Genomic DNA, 20,610 nt, shown 5'->3' with positions numbered 1-20,610 from the left:
CATGAGACCGGATAAACCCGGAGAGAATGATAAGCGGCCCAGCGCGGGGTATGAATGCGTCAGCGGTGGTCCACCAAGGGTCGAGTGCAACTTAGAAGAACCAGTCACGTGGCCCGCACTAGCGGCCTTAGAAATAGGCCCGACGATGCCACGTGCTGGGGTGGGGGAAAAAAAATAGGCGCGCGCGCCGGCCAGCTCCTGAAAGAAAGTAAGGTTGACTGCGCCATGCGTTGGAGAGCGCGCGTAACACTAACTGCCTGGGCCTGACGAAAGGTCCAGAGAGCGAGAGCGCTCGTTTATCAGCCAATTACCTAGAGAGCATGCGCCGTGGTGGCTGCCGAGGATGGAGAGTGTTCCGATCCGAGAGAGGGGGAGGAGGGAAGTGAGGGGAGGAGGCTGGGCAGGTTGGCCGCCTATGTGAGGGAAAGTAGCAGTTTGCATTCGCTCAGTGTTTGCTTCAACGGAGCTGAGCTCGCCGCGCGAAGCTGTCCATCCCCGTCCCCTGCGAACTGTCTCGCTAGTGGCATTTCGTTGCGGGCGAAAGCACAGGGGGCGCTGAGCTGCCGCTCGCTTCTCTGGAATAACCGGGGAGGGGGGGGGAGTACTCAGGGAGCCTGCTTACTGCCTCCAAGAAGACCCGAGCAGATCGCCAGCCCGACCGGGAGCCAGTGCGTCTCAGCAGCCAAGCGCCGCCGCTACCGGGCGGGAGAGGGGGGAGAGAATTGGTGCCACCGCTGAATTTTTAATGGAAAAATGGCGATCTCGGCTCAGACCTGCGGCGCATCTTGCCTCGTCCGGGCTGCGTGCGGCCAAATCCTCCTATGCCTCGTCCTCTCGGCTGCCGCCGCGAATGGCTACAGCTTTCCCCAGCAGTACACGTAAGTAAGAGCTCCTCTCCCACCTAGGCTGCCAGGGCAGCCAGCCGCCACGGGGAAGCGCTGCCTCAGGCTGCCCGTCGGGTGCTTGCGGCGCATGTTGGTCCGGGTTGCCTGTGCTGGCGCGCGCCTTTGCGCTTATCCCGCTCCAAAGGACCAGCAGCGATATCACTTCGTATGGCCTTAATCAATATGCGAGTGTAAAAGTACACCGGTTTGCAGGTTTTTCAGATGAGTCTTTAGGGTGAAGGTCCTGTCTTCCAGCTACCCTTTCCCAGTTAGATACAGTCAAATGCAGAATCGGATCCTTACCAACTCAGCTTGTTTGCGGAAAGTGATGATGGCCGAGCAAGATGTCCTCACCTAATTTTAAAAGCAGAGATGCACGTAGGAATCCCTTTCTATAACTGTTGTGGCTGAATGGTTAAGTAAACCAGTACAGTAAACAAAAGAAAGGCCATAGTTTCATTGTAAATTCATCGAAGAACTCTCAAGACAAGCAAAAGTTTGAAAATTTTGCAATGGAGTAGTAATGAACGTGTTCATGTTCCATCCTGTTCAACTAGACTTGTGTTAGAAATAACCAAGACCTCATTGTAAATATTGGCAGCAGCAAGTTTCTATTTTTAAGCTCCCCTTTCCTTTGTCACTTTCTGCATTCTTCCTCCCTCCCCTCTTTATATAAAAAGGCTTAACATAGTGTTTTTAGAAGTAGAAAAGGTTGTTGAAGTTCTGGATTTTTTAAATTAATGTGTGTGTATCAGCTGTAGAAGAAGCGGAATTAGCTTTTATGGCTTACAAGTGTACCCACACAATCTCCACAATCCAGGAATTCCTGAAAGAGTTCAAAGTAATTAATGAGTTGATAACTGGTAGCAAAATGCAGCTATTTAAAGCTTTAATCCTCCTCCCTCTCCTCCTCCTCCTCCTTTACAGAAGGTTGGATACTATCCTATGGCACTGGGAGGTAAGAAGCATCATGTTAAATGCCTTTTGCTAGTGGATAGTTGAGTGTTATGAATGTTCTCATTCAAAGCATATATCAGCATTAACTATTTGATATATTTTTATTATTGCACACAGTACATTCAGGACACAAATCTGTCCTATTCCTGGGATTTGTTATGAAGGTTGGTGGTGTGCTCACTTGTCATCTAAGTGAAGATAGGTTTGATGAGCCAAATCAATAACAGCAAGGTTGATCTTATATAGTTACTGGCATTTGTAGTTTGTTTTAGTTTAAGCCCCATTGAAGTCTTCATAATATGACAAATATTTTAATAGTGTAACTGGTTCAGTGATTTTAAATGCTATGACCTGCCGAAGGGCATGCCAGCCACTGAATGCATAGTTTTAACTTATACAGAGGAAATGGGAATTCTTTTTCCAAATACAACACTTTTTAGGCCTTTTGAAATATTGTGGTATACTCTGGATGCAATTCCTACTGCTGACTCTTCCTCATCCCAATAAAAGTTTCCTGTATTTATTTAGCCACAGAATGTACAATAGCCCTAGGAGTTTCTGGTAATACTGCTTTAGTCCTTCAGTGCACCATACACTATTGGCACCTGAGTCTTGGCTGCTAGACTTTCATCTGTCTGTCAGACAGACATACAAATTCCACTGGGATTTAAGTTGAGAGAGATTTTTACCTGGATAGGAAACTAAATACTAACACTTGTTCAGTACTAAATGTTCATGGTTTCATCTTGCAGTCTCCCTGTGTGCATGAGTGATCATTACTCATGCAAGTAGTCCCTCTAGAAATAATCACTTTATTGCTTTCTAACAAAAGATGATATAACAGCCTCAACCATTAAATTGTATTGCACTGTATTAGATTTTTTTTAGAAACTGAATTTTAGTTAAAAACTTGGCTGTAGTTATCACAAACAGGAATTACAGCTTACAGAGTATGTGAGTTTTATATAGTTATATAAATTACTTTTAAGCCATAATGTTATAAGATTGATTGGACCAAGTTTAAATATAAATCCTGCTACGTTAAATTTTTGAAATAGTGGTGGTTTAGTTCAGTAGACTCTTCCTGGGAAATAAATCCCTTTAGAAAATAATTGTGAATGTGCATTCATATAACTGAGTTGTACAAAATGTATTTTTTATCAGCTATCCTATGGTACTGTTGCTAGTAATACCAAAGTTCAGATTCTACATTCCGCAAGCTCTTAAAATACCTGTAGAAGCCAGCAATTGTTGTATGCTACAGCTCAGTCCAATTACACATTATATATAGATTAACCTGAACATATGTGTATTTCTTGAGTATTGTGAAAACAAATAGATTTTTTGGGGGGGGGCGGTCTCTTTGCCTTGACTTCTCCAAACCAGTTGGGGAAATAAATGAGGGACGTGAATGGTTAGTTGATGTTGATGTATCACTGCTTCCTAATGCCCTTTAACATGTGGGCTCTAATGCTAGCTACAGCTCTTCAGAGCTCCCATCACTGTCATTCAAATGCTTAAAAGCTCAAATGCTATGGGAAGGGAAGGGGAAAAAAAGCTGTCATAGTCCCCATGGAATTATGTTCCTTTAACAGCTTTAGTTAAATGACCAGTGATTAAAAATAACTGAATTACTAAAAGCAAGTCATATTTTGCAGAATTACTGTTTAAATAATTACATTTCTTTAATAAAATTGTATTTTTGTCTTCCAAGTATATTCATTTCATTGCTTCATTCAAAGCTTACTATTCTATTTATGTATTTAGATAATACCCATACAATTATTTATATAATAATTGCCCATTATAGGATCTTATAGAGAAATGTCCCCAAAAGCTCATAAACTAAAATAGCAAACAATAGTCAGGGAGGAGAGAGAGAGAGAGGGAGAGAAAAAAGAGGCAAGTGGTTGATGTACAGAAATGCAGTTATGTTTACTTAAGCTTAAACTCACAGGATGAAACTGAAAGTCTTACAAAAAAGATTTGAAGGAATATTGGAAGGCTTTTGGACCAACTGAATGATGCTGATCAGTGGAATGAAGTTAGAAATCACCACCTTAGAGCTTGTCTCACAGAATTGCTTACTCTCTGTATGTTCAACACTAACCCTCAAGAATAAGCACTTTGTCTTCATATATAGTCCTAAAGCTGCTTTCTATTAGAGCAGTTTGTCTCGACTGCAGCATGATTGGAGTATTTAGTCTTTGAGTAGTGAAATTCAGATACTATTTAAACAATGGCAGTGCATATCAGTTCCTAGTTCTGTTCCCTAGAACATCTCTGTTGTGTTCATGTTATGTGAGTTTTTTATTCATCATATGCTGAACTAAGAAAGGCTTGGCTCAGTCTGCTATTTAATGTGGAATTTCTCAGGGAGGTTTAAAAAAGAAAATCCAAGATTGGAACAGGCCTATTGGAACAGGCATGTTGAGTTATATCCACCTGATAGGCATGTTGCTTTTGATGAATGGTACCCCTGTGTATGCAATTGGGATTAAAAGCTTTACTTTTTGAGGTAGACTCTTCTTTTAAATACTTTCTACCAGCATTGGCTAGCCGATGCTAAATAGAAGCAGAGTTTTTTGGAGATATGACAGCAACCTGTGCCTCTTTGTACACATATATATACACACTGGTAGAGTGAAAGAAGATATTGTATGATAGCTGTTCTGCAACCTGTACCTACATATGATGTCTCTGAGATATTTATAAGAATTAAAATATGTCTAGACACTATAAATCCCAAATATATCCACGATTGTAGCTGTGTTACTTCTTTTTAGCCCAAAGCAATTACAAGACTTGTTAAAGAGTAATACATTTATTTGGAAGTAAGGGTTATTTGTCTAGAGCTGACTTTACGACATCCCGCAAATACAAAATGATAAAACAAACCTGTATCTAACTTACAAGGAAAATTGTTTATTTTTTAAATTTCAAAGAATGTTCCTAAAGCCTGGATAATTTTTTTTTTGTACCATTTATGGAGTAGAATATATTTGATACTTTTATTCATAAATGTAAATTCTGGTAAACTAATCATATTGCTGGCAATATGAGTGGTTTATTACCTACTTCAGTTCCTCACTTAGTATTGCATTTGCATTTGTAATGGGCTGTAAAATTAGGCACCCAAATTTGATGTCTTTGGATGTTTGATTAGGTTGTAAGCTACTGATCTCCCCCCCACCCCATAAAGTCTAGAGTTGGTCTAAATTTGGGGTTTTGGCTCCTTATCTTACTCCTTCTGGTTTTGGTCAATAGACAAATCCCATAAATAAATGGATAAATCAATAAGTATGATCTGTACATTTTACTAAGCTCACATTATCTATTTTGATATGAATTATTCATTTATATTCCAGTCTTTCACTAAAGTTACCCAGAGCAATATACAATCATGAAACCATATATTCTAATCAATAAAAAATCAAAGTCATGAAAAATCCAAAGGCTTATACAAAATATAATCAAATAACTAACAGTAACACAGGTAAAATATGTCAGTCATCAAAACTGACAATAGTATTAGGTGTTAAGCCATTACAATATCTGGCACCAAGAGGGAGCCTGGCAATTATCATTTGGTGTCATGGGCTCTGCCCCTGGAAAAACCTTTTCCTTCATGCTCACTGAATCACCTGAGATTGTACCAAGAATTAGGTCTCTTTCACTGATTATCATCCCTGAGTAAAACTATATGGGAGCAAGCAGTCCCCAAGGTAATGCTGCTGTTTCTGAATATCCCAGTCCACACAAGTACTAACTTGCATGGATATACCTGACATAAGGAGACAGTTTTCTGCAGAGAGTGCATGCATAACAGACCATGCAGTCTGTTCCATTGGAACAAAGAAATGAACTGACAGAGATTATGCAGAACTGTATTTTGTCATAAAACATTTACAGAAAAGTTATTAGATTAATGTACTGCTAGCAATCCATCAACAGTTTATTCTTTTATAGCAGAGATGGAGAAGAATAGGAGTGAAGAATTAAAAGTCAGCCAAGTATGGAACAAGGAGGTCAGGAAAATTGTGAGGTTGGACTTGGGAAACTTTACAGAGGAGGTTCTTCAGGACTTCTCTTAGGCAAAATAGATCATGTTATGTTGCAATCCATAAGATGCATGAAAATTCCTCCACTAAGACTGGTGAGAGGGCTTTAATCTGAATTGTCAGAATTCTGTTTTTGCCATTACTGCTGGAATCTATGGCTGGATTTTCATGATATTGGAAACTCTGATACTGAGGAGGCTAAAAGGACATGGTAGCAGCCCCCTAGCCCTTTGCAGTGCCCCCAAACTCTGACAACATATTTATTATCACTAGCACAGGACAGAGAGAGAGAGAGGAGCGTAGCACAGGAAAGGATAACATACTGTATGTACATGTCTCCTTACTCTCATTTCCTTCCTGCCACGACACTGGATTCTCTGGAGCCTCTCTGGTTGGAGTCACTTCAAGGTAGAACATTGGATTGCTTTGCTAGAGCAAGTTCAGGAGCAAAACAGAGAAATAGAACAGATATATTTCCTTTTTTCATAATAAGAGGAATCCAAACAATCTCACTCCTGTGATCATTGGTTGATCATGGTTACTAGAATACTAGAAAAAGTAGTCAACCTATCTTTTGGTATACAAGCCTTTCATGATGATTTCATTTGGATGATTACTCTAGCTCTCTAGGCAAACTAGTATATCAAATTATATAGAAATAGCTGAAAGTATGTGTGGGTGTATGTATGTTACATGTGTGTGTGTATAAAACTGGATTATGTATATATTTCAACATTGGATATATTTCAACATTGGTTGGGTCTTTAGGTCAAAGAACATGACAGGATGACAGAATAGCTAGCTAAACTGTCATGAAGAGCTCCACAGCCAAATGTAGTCTTGCTGCAAAACTAGAATATGGAATGGAGAACTAAAAATGATTTCATCCCATGAATTCTGACTTCTCTGAAGAAAATGACAATAAATATGAAAAGAAGGAAAGGAGAAGAAGATAGGGAAATGAGCTGAAAGTATAGGTATATGTTGTCATGCATGTTTTAAGTCCTGAAAAAGTGCACTTCAGTGCCCTAAGCTAAAGACTGATTTTGGGTGTGTGTATGTATGGTTGGGAATAGCATCTTTAAAGAAAAAAAATGACTGAGGGCTATAGCAATGTGGCAGTGATATGATGATAACCCCAGAGTAGACAGGAGTAAACTTCATCTTTATGTTTTTGAATTTGGGGGATTGGGTTCAATTATACTGAATGTTAATAAGTGCCCATTAGTCTATTGTCTTTTTTTTCACTGAAAATTGGAGGAAAATAGTACTTCAACTTGGGGCTGCGGCAACAATGAAAGAATTAGGACTATATACTGCCTTTGGTCTGTTTGCCCCAGTCCCTCAATAGGCACCTGAAGGAATGGTTTTCCCCATATCTTACAAATTAGGTGCTCCAGTCATCCTTGAAAGGTCTGTTACAAGTGCCAATCCAGAGTGAGGCTTGGTAGGAATTGATTTGGTTAAGGTCCTTCTCTGTGGCAGGACCAGCTTTATGAAACTCTCTCTTCCTAGAAGTTTGGGCTACTTTCTCTCTGGCTTGTTTTAAGAAGATATCAAACATTTGCTTTTAAAGGAATTTGTTTTTATTACTCTTAGATTGGTTCTTTTAGTGTGAAGATTTATATATGTTAAATTGATTACTGATGTTATTTATAGATTTAATACTCTGCTTTGGTGTTTTAATAGATTTTGTTATTATCATTTTATTGTTGATGTTTCCTGATTGTATTGTAAATTGCTGTGGGTTGGTTTTGCGAGGGCCATGTGGTTATAACTGTAATTGATAAAAAAATAACCATTACACTTAGTCAGCAACTCATAAGCAATGGTACACTTCCATTGCTGGTTCTTCTCCTGTAATTCTTGAAAGACCCACTAAAGGTCAGCTGTTGCAAGATTATGGTTGCATGATTATGGTTGCATATCTACAATGGACACCTGGTGTTGTCAGAAGGCACTAGATTGAATTAATTGTGACTAAGCTGTTCCGTAGAACAGAAGCTGGCTAAAAGCCTCAATGAATGTGTCACAAGATATGAAGTTCTACAAGACAACAAGTCCAGGAACCCAAACAAAGCAATGAGTTCACTTAGGTAAAGAAAATGAGGAAGAGCTTTGACTCTGGAAAAGTTAATAGAATGACACAAGAAGAATGTTAGATCCCATGGAATGGATTTAGAACCAAATGAACTGCAGGTGATTTTTTGAAGTATGCAACGAAGTGTCTGTCTTTGCTGATTTCCACAATCAAGAAGTATGACAAAGTACTCACATATGTACCAGAGTTGGAGGAAGGAAGAACATTTTATAATAGCTCAGTGTTAGTACCTGTCCGTATCACATTCTGTATTTTATTTGTGTATCCATATTGTTCCCATGAAAATTACACATATGGATTCATGAAATTACCAGGAATCAAGATTGACTCAAAGGAGACTTTTATGGGGAAGCTGCAGCACCATGGTCAGCACCATCTTCTTAGATGGCTTGAACTATTGGGGCAGTATTTCATAACTGGTATGATCTCTTTCACAGCTGAATGTCCAGTGTACTCTGTTTCTACCCTATAATTGAAGAACATTTGGGAAGACCTTGAATTTAATAAAGGCATGACCTTCTTGCAACATTCTGGGACTTTTGCAAGTGTTATCTATGAGAACCTTGGCTCTGCCTGAGGGAGAATTTTGTGAAAACCAGAAAAGATGTAATCTTTGTCATCATATCTGTTTGTTGAAAAGCTTGGCAGTGATGGGATCTAAATTGAAAGAAGATAGAGAGTAAAATTGGTTTGCAGTATTTCACTTTTTTTTTTTAATCTAATCTTTCCTTTCACTTTAATCCAGGCTTGTTTAGATATGGCCTTATATGAGCCCCTTCCCCCCAAATTAAGAAAAATTAAAATAATATTTCTTATAATGTCAATGTATAGACTGATTTTGATTAATGATGGTACAGATAAAATGTAAATAATTTTAATGATATCAACTTTATTCATGTAGATTCTTGTAAATCTTCAGCTTAGTTCTTGGCAAATCCTTCGTTTCAACACCTAACAAAATGATTGGCAAAATTGTCATGGAAAGATTTTTTTTTTTTTTAGTTTTGAGTTGGTTTTCCATATACACTTGATCTGGAATCCAGGAATATGCCTGGATAGATATATAAGATATGTATAGGATTCTTCTTAGTGGATTTTGTGTGTGTGTGTGTAGATGGATGGATGGGTAGGTAGGTAGGTAGGTAGGTAGATATAGTGTTTTTGCATCTAATGCCATAATGAATTTTCTTTGGGTTTGAGAATTGATACAGATGAAAAAGAATTTTATACAATGATGCTTTATATACCCTAGCCACTGTGATATTCTTCAGTCTGTAAAGAAAAAAATCTTAATGTGTTTTTGATCACATGTCTGTAAAAGCCAAACACAAAATAACCTGAGTTTGTATTTGTATAATTCACTGATCTATAATTTCAGCTCCCAGAATTCCCCAATATAGGAGTTGAAGTCCACACATCTTAAAGTTGTCAAGGTTGAGAAACACTGATCAGTAGGATTGTTGCATAGGTTTGGTAATTATTTATTTGAATATGTACACCAATATGTGGCTGCAACAAAATTTATGAGGCATCTCACTCAGCCACATCTGCACAATTGGAATAACATCCTACAAGCTGCTGAAAGGAGCCGGTCTCTCCTCTTTGCTGCTCTCTCAACCACTTATTCTAGCTGCTGTAGTGATGGGCACTAAACTATAGTAGAAAGCGACATGTTAAAAGTAGATGTAACACTGAAAGCATGAACATGGAAAGCACAAATAGCCTTTCCAGAATAATTGTCTTTAAGAGGCTAATTAAAAGCTGTGCCAAACTGATCTGATTATCCATTGTGATATGATCCTCCCTGCCAGAGAGTCTTCAGATTATGAACTGGTCATCTATACCTGACAGTTTCAGTTACCTAATCCGTTGTGCTTGCTTTCAGTTGTGGATCTTGCTGCTCTTTGTATTCGAAAGCAGTCATTGCACTTAAGTTAATAAAAGTACAGTAACATGATATTGGTAATTTTTCTCTATCTCTGTTATTCGTTAGGTAGTGATGGAATAATTGGACAGGTGAGGAAGGTTTGCTGTTGGCTGATGAGGTATGCAATAAAATTATGTGCAATACAAGAACCTTTGCTATGGTAGGAAAAAGAATCTGATGGCTTAAAGATTGACTTGCGTAATTTTGCAATCTACCAGGTTGAATACAAGCTATCACCCATTTGTTCTAGTTTATTATTTGCTTAATGGTCCATTCATCTTTTGAACATTTTAATGACAAACCAAACTCAATATAGTGGCCTTGAGAGTTTAAAAACATTAAGTAGGATTTCACATCAGCTGAATGATATTATAGTTTGTTGTGTCAAATGTTATATAGCATTGAGTAGCCAAAAAAATTTTTTTTTCTTATGAACTGGCAATCTTTTCTCTTAAGGAATACTGTGTTTATTTTTAAAATGTAGTTATATGAAAGGAACAAACTTAGTGGATTAAATTATTTTAAAGGATATTTTTTATTGCATAAAACTGCAAACTTTTTAAAAAAGAGCCAATATATGTCATGAAATCATTAGATCCTTCATATAAAATATCATATAAGCTGCATTTAATAAAATAACAAAATATAGTGTATGACTACTTAGATGATTAATTTATATTTTATATGCATTTTTGACTTACGAAAGTATCATGGTTTTATTAATTTAAGGCACAGAGCTTCTGAGCTTCAAAGTTCTGCCTTCATACTTTTTCACAAATTATATATAAATTCTCATATCATGTTATAATGTATCATTAGAAAACACAGATAAAACCATTTGGGCCATAGGAAAATAATAGTTTTGTTATCCCAGCATTTTTTGCTAATAAAGAGGGTGCTCTTCTTGCATTATATAAAAAGAACAAATCACTGGACACTTTCTTTATAGTGTATGGAACTTTTCTAGAAGCTGAATTTTTACTTGGCTATATAGTTCTGCATCTATGAGTGTGCTGGGTTAAATACAAAAACCCTGGAAATACAAATACTTTGGAACTAAGGAGGAGGTATAGCTTATTTATTTATTTACTTTTTTGTGCCTTTAAGTCAGCATTGACTCCTGGCAACTGCCTGAACTAGTTCCTACAGTTTCTTGGCAAGATTTTGGAAGCGGTTTGCTCTTGCCTCCTTCCCGGGGCTGAGAGGGAAGGACTGGCGCAGTGTCACCCAGCTGGTTTTGTGCCTAAGGCAGGACTAGAACTCGCAGTCTCCCAGTTTCTAGCCTGGTGCCTTAACCACTGCACCAGACTAGCTCTTCATAGCTTTATATGAAGTTCTTTAATTTGTTTTTCTTAGGTGATGCGCTCTTGGATATTCATATTGGTTTTACTAAAGTACAAACAATTGAAGAATCTAGAGTAAATATAAACCAGAAGAAAAGCATTTTATGATTTTGATATGTCATCAGTATTTCCTAAACATCAGTAAACAGCATGAATTTTCATTGAAACATTAATACCATTTGCTCCAATTCTAGTACATACATTTGTCTGGGGGGCGGGGGGAGCCTTTTCTTTCCCAAAAAGTCATTTTTGCTATAATTCTGTGTATCCAGTGTTTACAGTTGTATTGATGCAATGATGTACAGGTAGTCCTTGGCTTACGTCCATTCATTCAGCGACTATTCAGAGTTACAGCAGTGCTGAAAAAATGGATGACTGATCCCTGAAGTTCTGACTATTGCAGCACCCCTGCAGTCACATGATTGGCATCCACCCAAGTGCCCAGCTCATAATTACGACATCCCAGAGAGCTACGGTCATGTGATTGCCATTTGCAACCTTCCTGGCTGGCTTCTCACAAGCAAAGTCAATGGGGAAGCCAGCCGGGAAGGTTGCAAATCACTCCGGTAAGTCATTCCCACCTGCCGCACCCCCCACCTGCTTGCAGCCTGTGTGGGGCCTCCCAGGCCCTCTTCGGCCTCCCTTGATTTGCACATAGCCTGCACTGGCCCTCTTAGGGCCTCCTCTGGCTTCCCCCCCCCACCGCAGCACCTGCGCTCCTTACCTGGGACTCCCACTGCTTCCTAGTTAATGACCTGCACATCTTGGGGTTAAAACGGTAACGGGGACTGTGGGATTGTGATCGTTAAGTGATGTAGTCACATGATGTTGTGCTTTATGACCACATCGCTCAGCGACAGCAATCCTGATCCCAATTGCCATCGTAAGTTGAGGACAGCCTGCATCCATTTGGCATGCATGCAGAGGGAAGTGGTAGGGCCTGTCTGTCCCTCTCAGGCAAGTCTTAAGTCCTTCCTCCAAATTTTATTTTTGCATGCCCCCACGATCTTGGGGAGAGCCTGCTCACTCACTGCCACCATCTACATTTTCAGGGAAAATTCCTCTCTGAACCTTTATTCAGGAGGAAGATAATGGAAAAATCCCTGCTCGCTGCTTTTTCGCCTTTCTATAGTTAGCAGAGTGGCTCAGAAATGTGGCAGGCTAAACTTCCTGTCAGAATGAGATTACTGATTTCAGACAAGATAAAAGTCATTCATTATATAGATTAAGGTCAAAGAATTAATTTAGAGTTGAAGACAATGGGAGAAAGAGAAAAGGAAAGTACCCTGAACCCTGCAGGCTATAACTCAGTTATCTTCCAGGCATAAATACACACTCAGTACAGGTACAGCAAAATAGGGGAAAGTTTATAAAGAAACAGTTCAGATCAATCCATAATACCCTAATTGGTATCTAGCTTGACTTTTTCCTGAGATGGCTATTTCCTTCTGTTTTTCCAATCTTCCTTTGGGTTGCAGCACTTTCTGTTGTTTTTCTTTAATCTGCTAAGAATCAATCTGAGAAGAGATGCCCTCTTTGTTCAAGATGGAGTATGACAAAATTGAGGTGGTTTTGTTCTTCCAAACCCGAGAGAGAGAGCGCATGAGTGAGCATTCTGCTCCTGATTGAGTTTGCCAGGCTTTGCTGGTCAGTTTGAGTTTATCAGGCTTTGCTGGTCTTTGCCCACTATCTAGACCAGTGTTTCTCAACCTTGACAACTTGAAGATGCGTGGACTTCAGTTCCCAGAATTCCCTAGCATGGCTGACTAGGGAATTCTGGGAGTTGAAGTCCATGCATTTTCAAGTTGCCAAGGTTGAGAAACAATGATCTACATGTATAGGTTTGTGTTTGATTGCATTTGATTAACTCTTTCAATCTGATTGATTGAGATAGCATTCTTCCCTCTTGCCTATAGTAATATATTCATTCATTCATTCATTCATTCATTCATTCATTCATTCATTCTTGCATTCATTTTTATCTTGCTTTTCTGCCTGAAATAGGCATAAATCACTCTAACAATAGACAGGTTTTGTTTTGCTGGACCTAATTCTTCTGTAAGAACACTTGAAAATTAAGGTGTTTTAGAAATGTCAGTGTATCGATGCATGACCACGCGGAATGACTTATTTTTCCTGTGTGTGTAAAAGCTGATCTGTGGATCTTTATGCATAAAGGCATAACAATCTATACAGCTATGTTTCTGAAATTAACTGCGTGGCTGCAAAATACAGTGCAGTCATAAAACAGTAATGTATCCTGGTTGCTTGGTATAAGTACTGTATTTATCCTCATGGAGGCAAGATAGAATTCTGTTCCAATGTTTTCATTGGGAAGATGAGGATTGCTGTTTAGAGACTTATTTTCCCTACTAAGGTAAACCTTACACAGCTACTTATCGTGCATAGTAGGGCAGAGAAGGCAACACTTAATTATTGAAGCTGTAGAATGCTGTGAGAGTCACAGGGCAGTGAACTTGAAGGCAGTTATAGTAGTCCTTTGCAGCTTCCCTAAGTGCATCCAGCTTTCCATTGCTGCAGATGGGTATGCATACTTTAGAAGATTCTAGAGCTTTACAGTACTGCTTTTGTTTTAGTAATTTTATAATAATGGTGAACAAATGCACAGTAGTATCTTCCTTTCCAATGAACAGCAGTAATAATAAACCCTGAAGGATGATGTGAATCAACGTGAACTCAATGCATTTTTCTATTTTTGCTTACACATGGATGAATATGTGTAGAAGACAGTATGCTAAGAGTCAGTCTTCCTTGCAGTTCAGCCATCACTTCTGTAATGAGGTACTGAGACAGAGAACTAACTTCCTTCCTTCCTCTTATATGTCATTCCAATTATGCCCAACTTTTGAGTGGCTTAGTATCCTACACCTTAGTAAATAATATCAGGGTAATTTACAACTATGATTCCTACACATCTTGATGAATTTGTTTCTGTGCTGAATATTACATTATATGTTTTGAATGTATATAAGAAAATTGCAGACATCATGCATTTTTCTACAATGCACATTTCTTGTCTATATTTGGGGCCTTAAAATCTCATTAACTCTCCTTCAAGCATTACTTAATGGTACCCATCAGCTGTTTTCATCTAAAAATGGTAACACTCCAAGGAGAATCTCTCCATTAAGATCTGGACAGTATGATTCTTGATTAAGTTTCATAAATGAAATACAATCCACTTTATATGTGGAGGTATGACAGTTTGGGAAAGCACAGGTATTGATTATTTTTTCTCTTGCTGGGATGACATATCAGAGATATTTAAGTATATGATCTGTATATTGTGAAGCCACCAAATTTTCATTACATTAGTGCAGAATTTGAAACTTGCAGACCTTAGAATTACAGGATTCTTGAATGTGAGCAAAGCCAGATGAAATCATATGAGTGGGAATGGATTAGTATGTCCAGAGCTCTATACATAGCTCTTTCACCCTCTTTTTCATGACAGCATAAATAAAATTTTGAAAAGAAGTGAATATAGGCATATCTGGCTAATTTGTATAACATTCTTATGGATGTAATTGAATTTTTTTTCTCTTAACTGTAACTTGGCTTCAGCCATCCTGATGATTTCATCATGTTGCATTAATGAGAGCGATACTCTTTCATAAAAAGCAACAAAATAGTATATTGAATAGCCAAGTTATGTTGACAGAAAATCTGGATCCGATCACAATTCCTGTTTGGATGAATGTTTTATTCCTCTCTTGGCTCTGCAGAATCTTGTGTTATGCCATCATAACATCCTTATTTGTGTTTCATTTCCTTTGGAAGATGTGACTTTATCTAGCCTGGGATAGGGATGCAAAAGAGTTACCTTTGGGTGGTAAGTAAAGGCAGTATGAGAAGGAAGTCCCTTCCCTTCCCTTCCCTTCTCTCCCCCTCCCCCTCCCCCTCCCTGGAAGTAGAATCCTTAACTTAATACTCTGCCAATTTAGGCTGTAGATAAGTTTGATTTTTCAATACAGCTAATTCTTCAGTATTCTTTTTAGCAGCTTTTGAGAAAGTTAGACACACAGCCATTTTGTAAGGAAGTGGGAATACTATGTCTTAAGAATTGCAGATGAGCAGAAGATATGCTTGCAGTCAAATAACCATGTGAAGAAATTCATCTATTTACTATTTACTATCTATTTATCTATTTCATTGTCAGTACTATCCTATTTTGAGGTAGCAGTTTAGAAACTGGTAGTACAAAATATGAGTCTTGAAGTAAAGTTGGAGATGATGTTTGTGAATCTTCTTTTTTCATAGAAACAGTGTTGTATTTTGCCTCAGGAAGCAAAATAGCTTTGTATCTTTAGAATTTGTTTCAGGGTTTAGCTTCAGAGGAATAATGGATTGCTCTTAGATTTTCATCTTCTGGGGAAGAGCTTTTTCACTGTATTTGTGATTTTATATTTCTTTAATTTGTGTTCCACAAAAATCACACTCAATGTTGTTAACAATTTTATTTGTATATTATTATCATTAGTAATAGGATTTATATATGCTTATTAATCGCAGTCCTAAAGCTGTTTGCAGTTATAATGAAACAGCCTAAAACAATAGCTAAAAAGATAGATTTTAGGATGAGTTAATGACTGAAGAAGGCCAACGTAAGATGGATTCCTGTCCAGGAATAGGTACACATGACATATCTCCCTAAAGGCACTTCAAGCAAAATTAGTTATCAGGAATCCACCAAAAATCCATGAGTACTTCCCCATACTCATTGGGGGTAACAGCGTTTTCCTGTAATGCTATATGGTAATGACCTTGGGAGTTAGGAGGAAGAGCCACAGACTAGACAACCATCATGCAAAAGGTATCTCAGCCCACAGAAGCAAAATGGACATAGGAAGCATCTCAGAGGGGACCCTCCCTAGTTTTCTGGAAAATAAAAGTAATGGAGGGTAGAAGTGCTTTTGGACTTGTAAGAATTTGTTACTGTAACCTTAAATAAAGGTAGTGTTAGTATTCATGGTTTATGCTTCTTGTCTAGACTACCTCAAAGGGCTGACATTTACTGACTGGAATTCAGTTTCAGCCAATTGACTTATACTTGGTCTCTCCTAATTAATATGTCACAAAGAAATACAGCTGGATGTCATTAATTATTGATGCAGAATTTTAAACACTCCCCAATCTCTTTTCCCTTAAATGAAGGGGAACATATAAACAGTCATTGTGAAACAACTGCTCATTATTCATAGAGAAAGATGAAGAATTGGTCTGTGGGGCTCCATGGAGAACTTGTCTCTGAGCCCTGACATTATTATTTATTTATTTTATTTATACAATTTATATAGCCACCCATCTCACAAGCAAGCAATTCTGGGTAGCGTGCAACAGAAGCTAAAACAACCAATAAATACATTGAAAGATATACAAACTGAACTAAAACAAAAAATAATAGATGAAGGGATTTTAAAAATAATGTAGCCACCTCACTAGCTTACCATCCCCTGAGGTCCCCAGACCTGCTGGCATAATCAGGTCTTGTGTATGTATCCTGAGGTTATTACTGTCTAATTCAGTCTATCAGATTTACAAGCTGTCTCCCTGTCCTCCAATCTTTTTGCAGGGTCTGTTCTCTGGGGAAGGGACAAAGTTGCTTGGCTGCAGGATTATGGTAGAGAAGGATGATTATGGAAGATCATATTCAGGTTTACATGATAATATATCTGTGAACCAGTTAGATAGGTAATATTTGAAACAGGAAAAAAATGTGCCCCCCTGATCTAATGAGGTGTGAGATATTATGCCTTTTGCAGAATTTCTTGTGCTCTGTGTACCTGTATTGGATGGATTGGTTCATCTAGGAAATACCAACATTGCTGGAACGCTGCTTTTATCACAAGAAACTCTGTATTGAAAATGTCATACTTTTTTCAGCTAGGAGAAGCAATCTGGAATAGAGCACATGTAGTAAAAAATCTCCCCCACCCCCCTGCCTTCAATACTTGAAGGAAAATAGTGTGTAATACTGAATCTGAGTCTGTTTGCACTACAGATAGTCCTCGAATTATGAAGACAGTTGGGACCAGAATTTCCATTGGTAAGTGATGCGGTCATAAAATGTGATGTCATGTGACCGCATTGCTTAGCAACAGCAATCCTTGTAGTCCCTATTGCCATCGTTAAGTGAGGATCGTAGGTCATTAAGCGAGCACCTCCTCACCACTTCCTGCTGGCTTCCAACAAAGTCAGTGAAGCTGGCAGGAAGTTGCAAATTCCAGGTGGCTTGCAAGCAGGCCGGCAGGCAGGTAAGTGGCTGCTGCCAGGTGGGAGAGGGAGAAAGAGGGTGCACAGGTGGCTGGAAGGTGTGGCATGAGTGCAGCGGGGTTTGGGGTAGCTGCTGCTGGGTGGGCAAGGGTGTCTGAGTGGCCAGGGAGATGCAGCATGAGTGCAGCGAAGCTCGTGGAAGGTGCATGGGTGGGGGAGATTTACCTGAGCAACTTGTGACCTTCCCTGCCTTCTTCCCTATTGACTTTGCTTTTGGGAAGCTGGCAGGGAAGGTTGCAAATCACAATCACGTGATTGCAGGACATTGCAACTGTTGTGTGAGCCAGTTGCCAAGTGCCCAGATTGCAGTCAGGTCACTGCGGGGATGTTGGGATGGCTGGAACTTCGAGGACTGGTCATAACCACCATTTGTTCAGCGCCATCATAACTTTGAATGGTTGCAGAATGAGTTGTTAACTAAGGACTACCTATACAAAGGGGTGGGGTGGGGCTGATATTTGAGTAGCAGTTGGAAAGAGAAAAGGATTTTCAATTTTTGAAATCCTGCTTGCACTTAAGTAGACTATTTGAATTTATATCCTTTTAAAGAGTTGAAACAGCAATTTTGTGTGCTCTGCAGAATTAGGGATTAACTTTCTATAGAAATTTTCAAAGCCCAGAAAATGCTGGACATCCTTCATGTATGTAGGCACCTGCCATGAGAGTTTGGATTTCTGTTCCTTCTGTAGAGATCCTATAACCCAAATAATCCAACTGGGAAAAGTCAGATGCACATTTCCCCAACTTAGCAAAAAGCTTATGTTTGTGGAGTTGTTCCAAGACACTCTTAACATGAATCTCATGCAAAGAGGAGTCTCCTGAAAAGACCAGTATGTCATCTAAGTATATCATTACATATTTGTCCAGAATATCAGAAAATATTTTATTCATGAATCTGGTGAAGATCACAGGACAATTAGACAATCCATGGAACATTCAAATTTGCAGTTAATTACAGGGAGTTAAATATTTGTGCTCCTGTTTAATTCTGATCAAATTATGTGTGCCTCTCAAGTCCAATCTCATGAAAATGCATGTCTCTTGAAGGCGATCCAGTATGTCTGTAATAAGAGGTTGGGTAATGATCCCTAATGACCACACTGTTGAGGAGTCCATAGTCATGAACAGCTCTCAAGAATTATTTTTCTTGGGTATAAAACATGTAAGTGCAGATGCTGGAGGTTTAGGGTGGCAAATAAAAGTGTTCTTCAGATTATCATCTAGAAATGCCTTTAAAGTAGCTAATTCATGAGTAGACACAGGATATTTCATCTCAGGTGACACCTGTGCTCCTGGCTTCAAGTTGATAGTACAGCCACGTGGACAATGAGGAGGCAATATGGTTGTGTCCTCATCCCCCAAAATACCAGCAATCTCTGCATTTTCCAGCAAAGAGGAAGATTCAGCAAGCTGAGCAGAAGGAGGATAAGAGTGGGAAACTCGCAAATGGTGCTGTTGACATCTTAGAGATGGGAAAGAAATTGTTCCTTGTTCCCAGTGAACATCTGGATTATGGGTTTGCAGCCAATGGATACATGCAAGGAAGCTAAGACATAGAGTGGCAAAAATTCTGTATGATCATTTATTGTTAGCTGAAAAGGTGTAGTGCATTGCAAAACAGGACTAGCTTGAAGCACTTGCCCATCAATCATTTCTATAAGCATAGGTTTCTCTGATAACTGAGTGGGCAATTTAAATCTTAGTCTGATCTATGAAATTGGCTGTTGCCCCCATGTCTGTAAAAGTTGAAAGTTGTATTTTTAAATCCAGGTCTGAACAAAGGAAGAATAAATTGAACTTGCCTGTTGTTGGTTGCCTTAGCTCTTCTTAATTGTCTGAGGCACCCCCTGCCAAGCTCTTGAAAGGAGAGTCTGCAAAGTTTCCTGAGGATAATGTTTTGGAGTGATTCAGGCATTTGCTTGCTATTTGGCCTGCAGTTCCACAGATACAGCACTTTGGAGCTCTGATGCCAGTCTTGGCCTGAGGGTTCTACAGTAGAAATATAAACTAAAGTCTCTCCTCTGTTTCTTTGCTGGGGACAGGGATCTTTTTACTGTTTCTATTTGTATGGGTTCTCCAGCACTAGTGTCCAAGGAAGCCATAGGGAGATGGAGTAGAGGTGAAGAGAGCCTGTGAAATCTCCCCTTACTATATCTCTATGTCTCAATTCTTCCAAACATCCACTGATTAACAAATAATGTTGGAACAGCTCTTCCAAATTCTTTGCAGTGCCTTTTCTCACTAACTCATCTTTCAGTTCATCAGCAAACCTCTCTCAAAACTGGTCAGTCAGAGCCAAATCGTTCTGCGCCACATCTCTGGAAAAATTGAAAATGTGATATGGATTCATAAACTGTACAGTTGCCTTGTTTCCCTTTGTAAATCTCTCAATTTGCTGTTGCTTTTCTAGCCAGATCTTCAAATGTAACTCTAAACCTTTGCATGAAGTTCTGGTGCAGGTAGTCCTTGATTAATGACAGAAATTGGGACTGGGAACTCTGTTGCTAAGCAACGCAGTTATAAAGCATGATGTCAAGTGACCATGCTGACTTATGACGGCAGTTCTAGCAGTTCCAGTTGCGGTCTTTAAATGAATCCTACATGGTCATTAAGCAGAATGTCACGTGATCGCCATTTGCGACCTCCTGCCAGCTTCCCCATTGACTTTGCTTGTCAGAAGCCGGCAATGAAGGTTGCAAATGGTGATCATGTGACTGTGGGACACTGCAACCATTATAATTGTGAGCCAGCTGCCAAGTGCCTGAATTGTGACCATGTGACCATAGAGATGCTGCAATGGCCACAACTTTGAGGATCAGCCGTAAGTCTCCCCATTCAGCACCATTGTAACTCTGAACAGTTGCTGAACAAATGGTTGTTAACCGAGGACTATATGTAATTATCCAGTGAGAGATCATTGCCCTCAATGAGAGACACAGCTCATTTGGCTGCCCCTTCTTTCAGCAGACTCAGAACAAAAGTCATCTTGTTGCATTTTCTAGGAATTCTAGCCAACCTGCCATAAACAATTCACACTGAATCT

At 39.1% G+C, this 20,610-nt stretch overlaps 1 protein-coding gene across 2 annotated transcripts in view; it reads left to right on the top strand.

The window, feature by feature from the left end:
* The first annotated feature begins 439 nt into the window (after positions 1 to 439).
* Positions 440 to 20,610, top strand: part of CACNA2D2 (calcium voltage-gated channel auxiliary subunit alpha2delta 2) — a 656,510-nt gene continuing 636,339 nt past the window's right edge. For both annotated transcript variants that reach the window (XM_088134018.1, XM_088134017.1), the window contains exon 1: positions 440 to 878. In XM_088134018.1, the coding sequence (XP_087990144.1) occupies positions 754 to 878 (125 nt within the window). In that variant the 5' untranslated portion in view covers positions 440 to 753. The remainder of the gene's footprint in view (positions 879 to 20,610) is intronic.

The sequence above is a fragment of the Python bivittatus genome, unplaced genomic scaffold (assembly GCF_059951505.1).
Source record: "Python bivittatus isolate LINGU-HERP-01145 unplaced genomic scaffold, Pbiv_v1 ctg000080_np1212, whole genome shotgun sequence".
Taxonomy (NCBI): Eukaryota; Metazoa; Chordata; class Lepidosauria; order Squamata; family Pythonidae; genus Python; species Python bivittatus.
The sequence above is the reverse complement of the archived record's forward strand: the minus strand, read 5'-3'. Positions and strand labels throughout refer to the sequence as shown.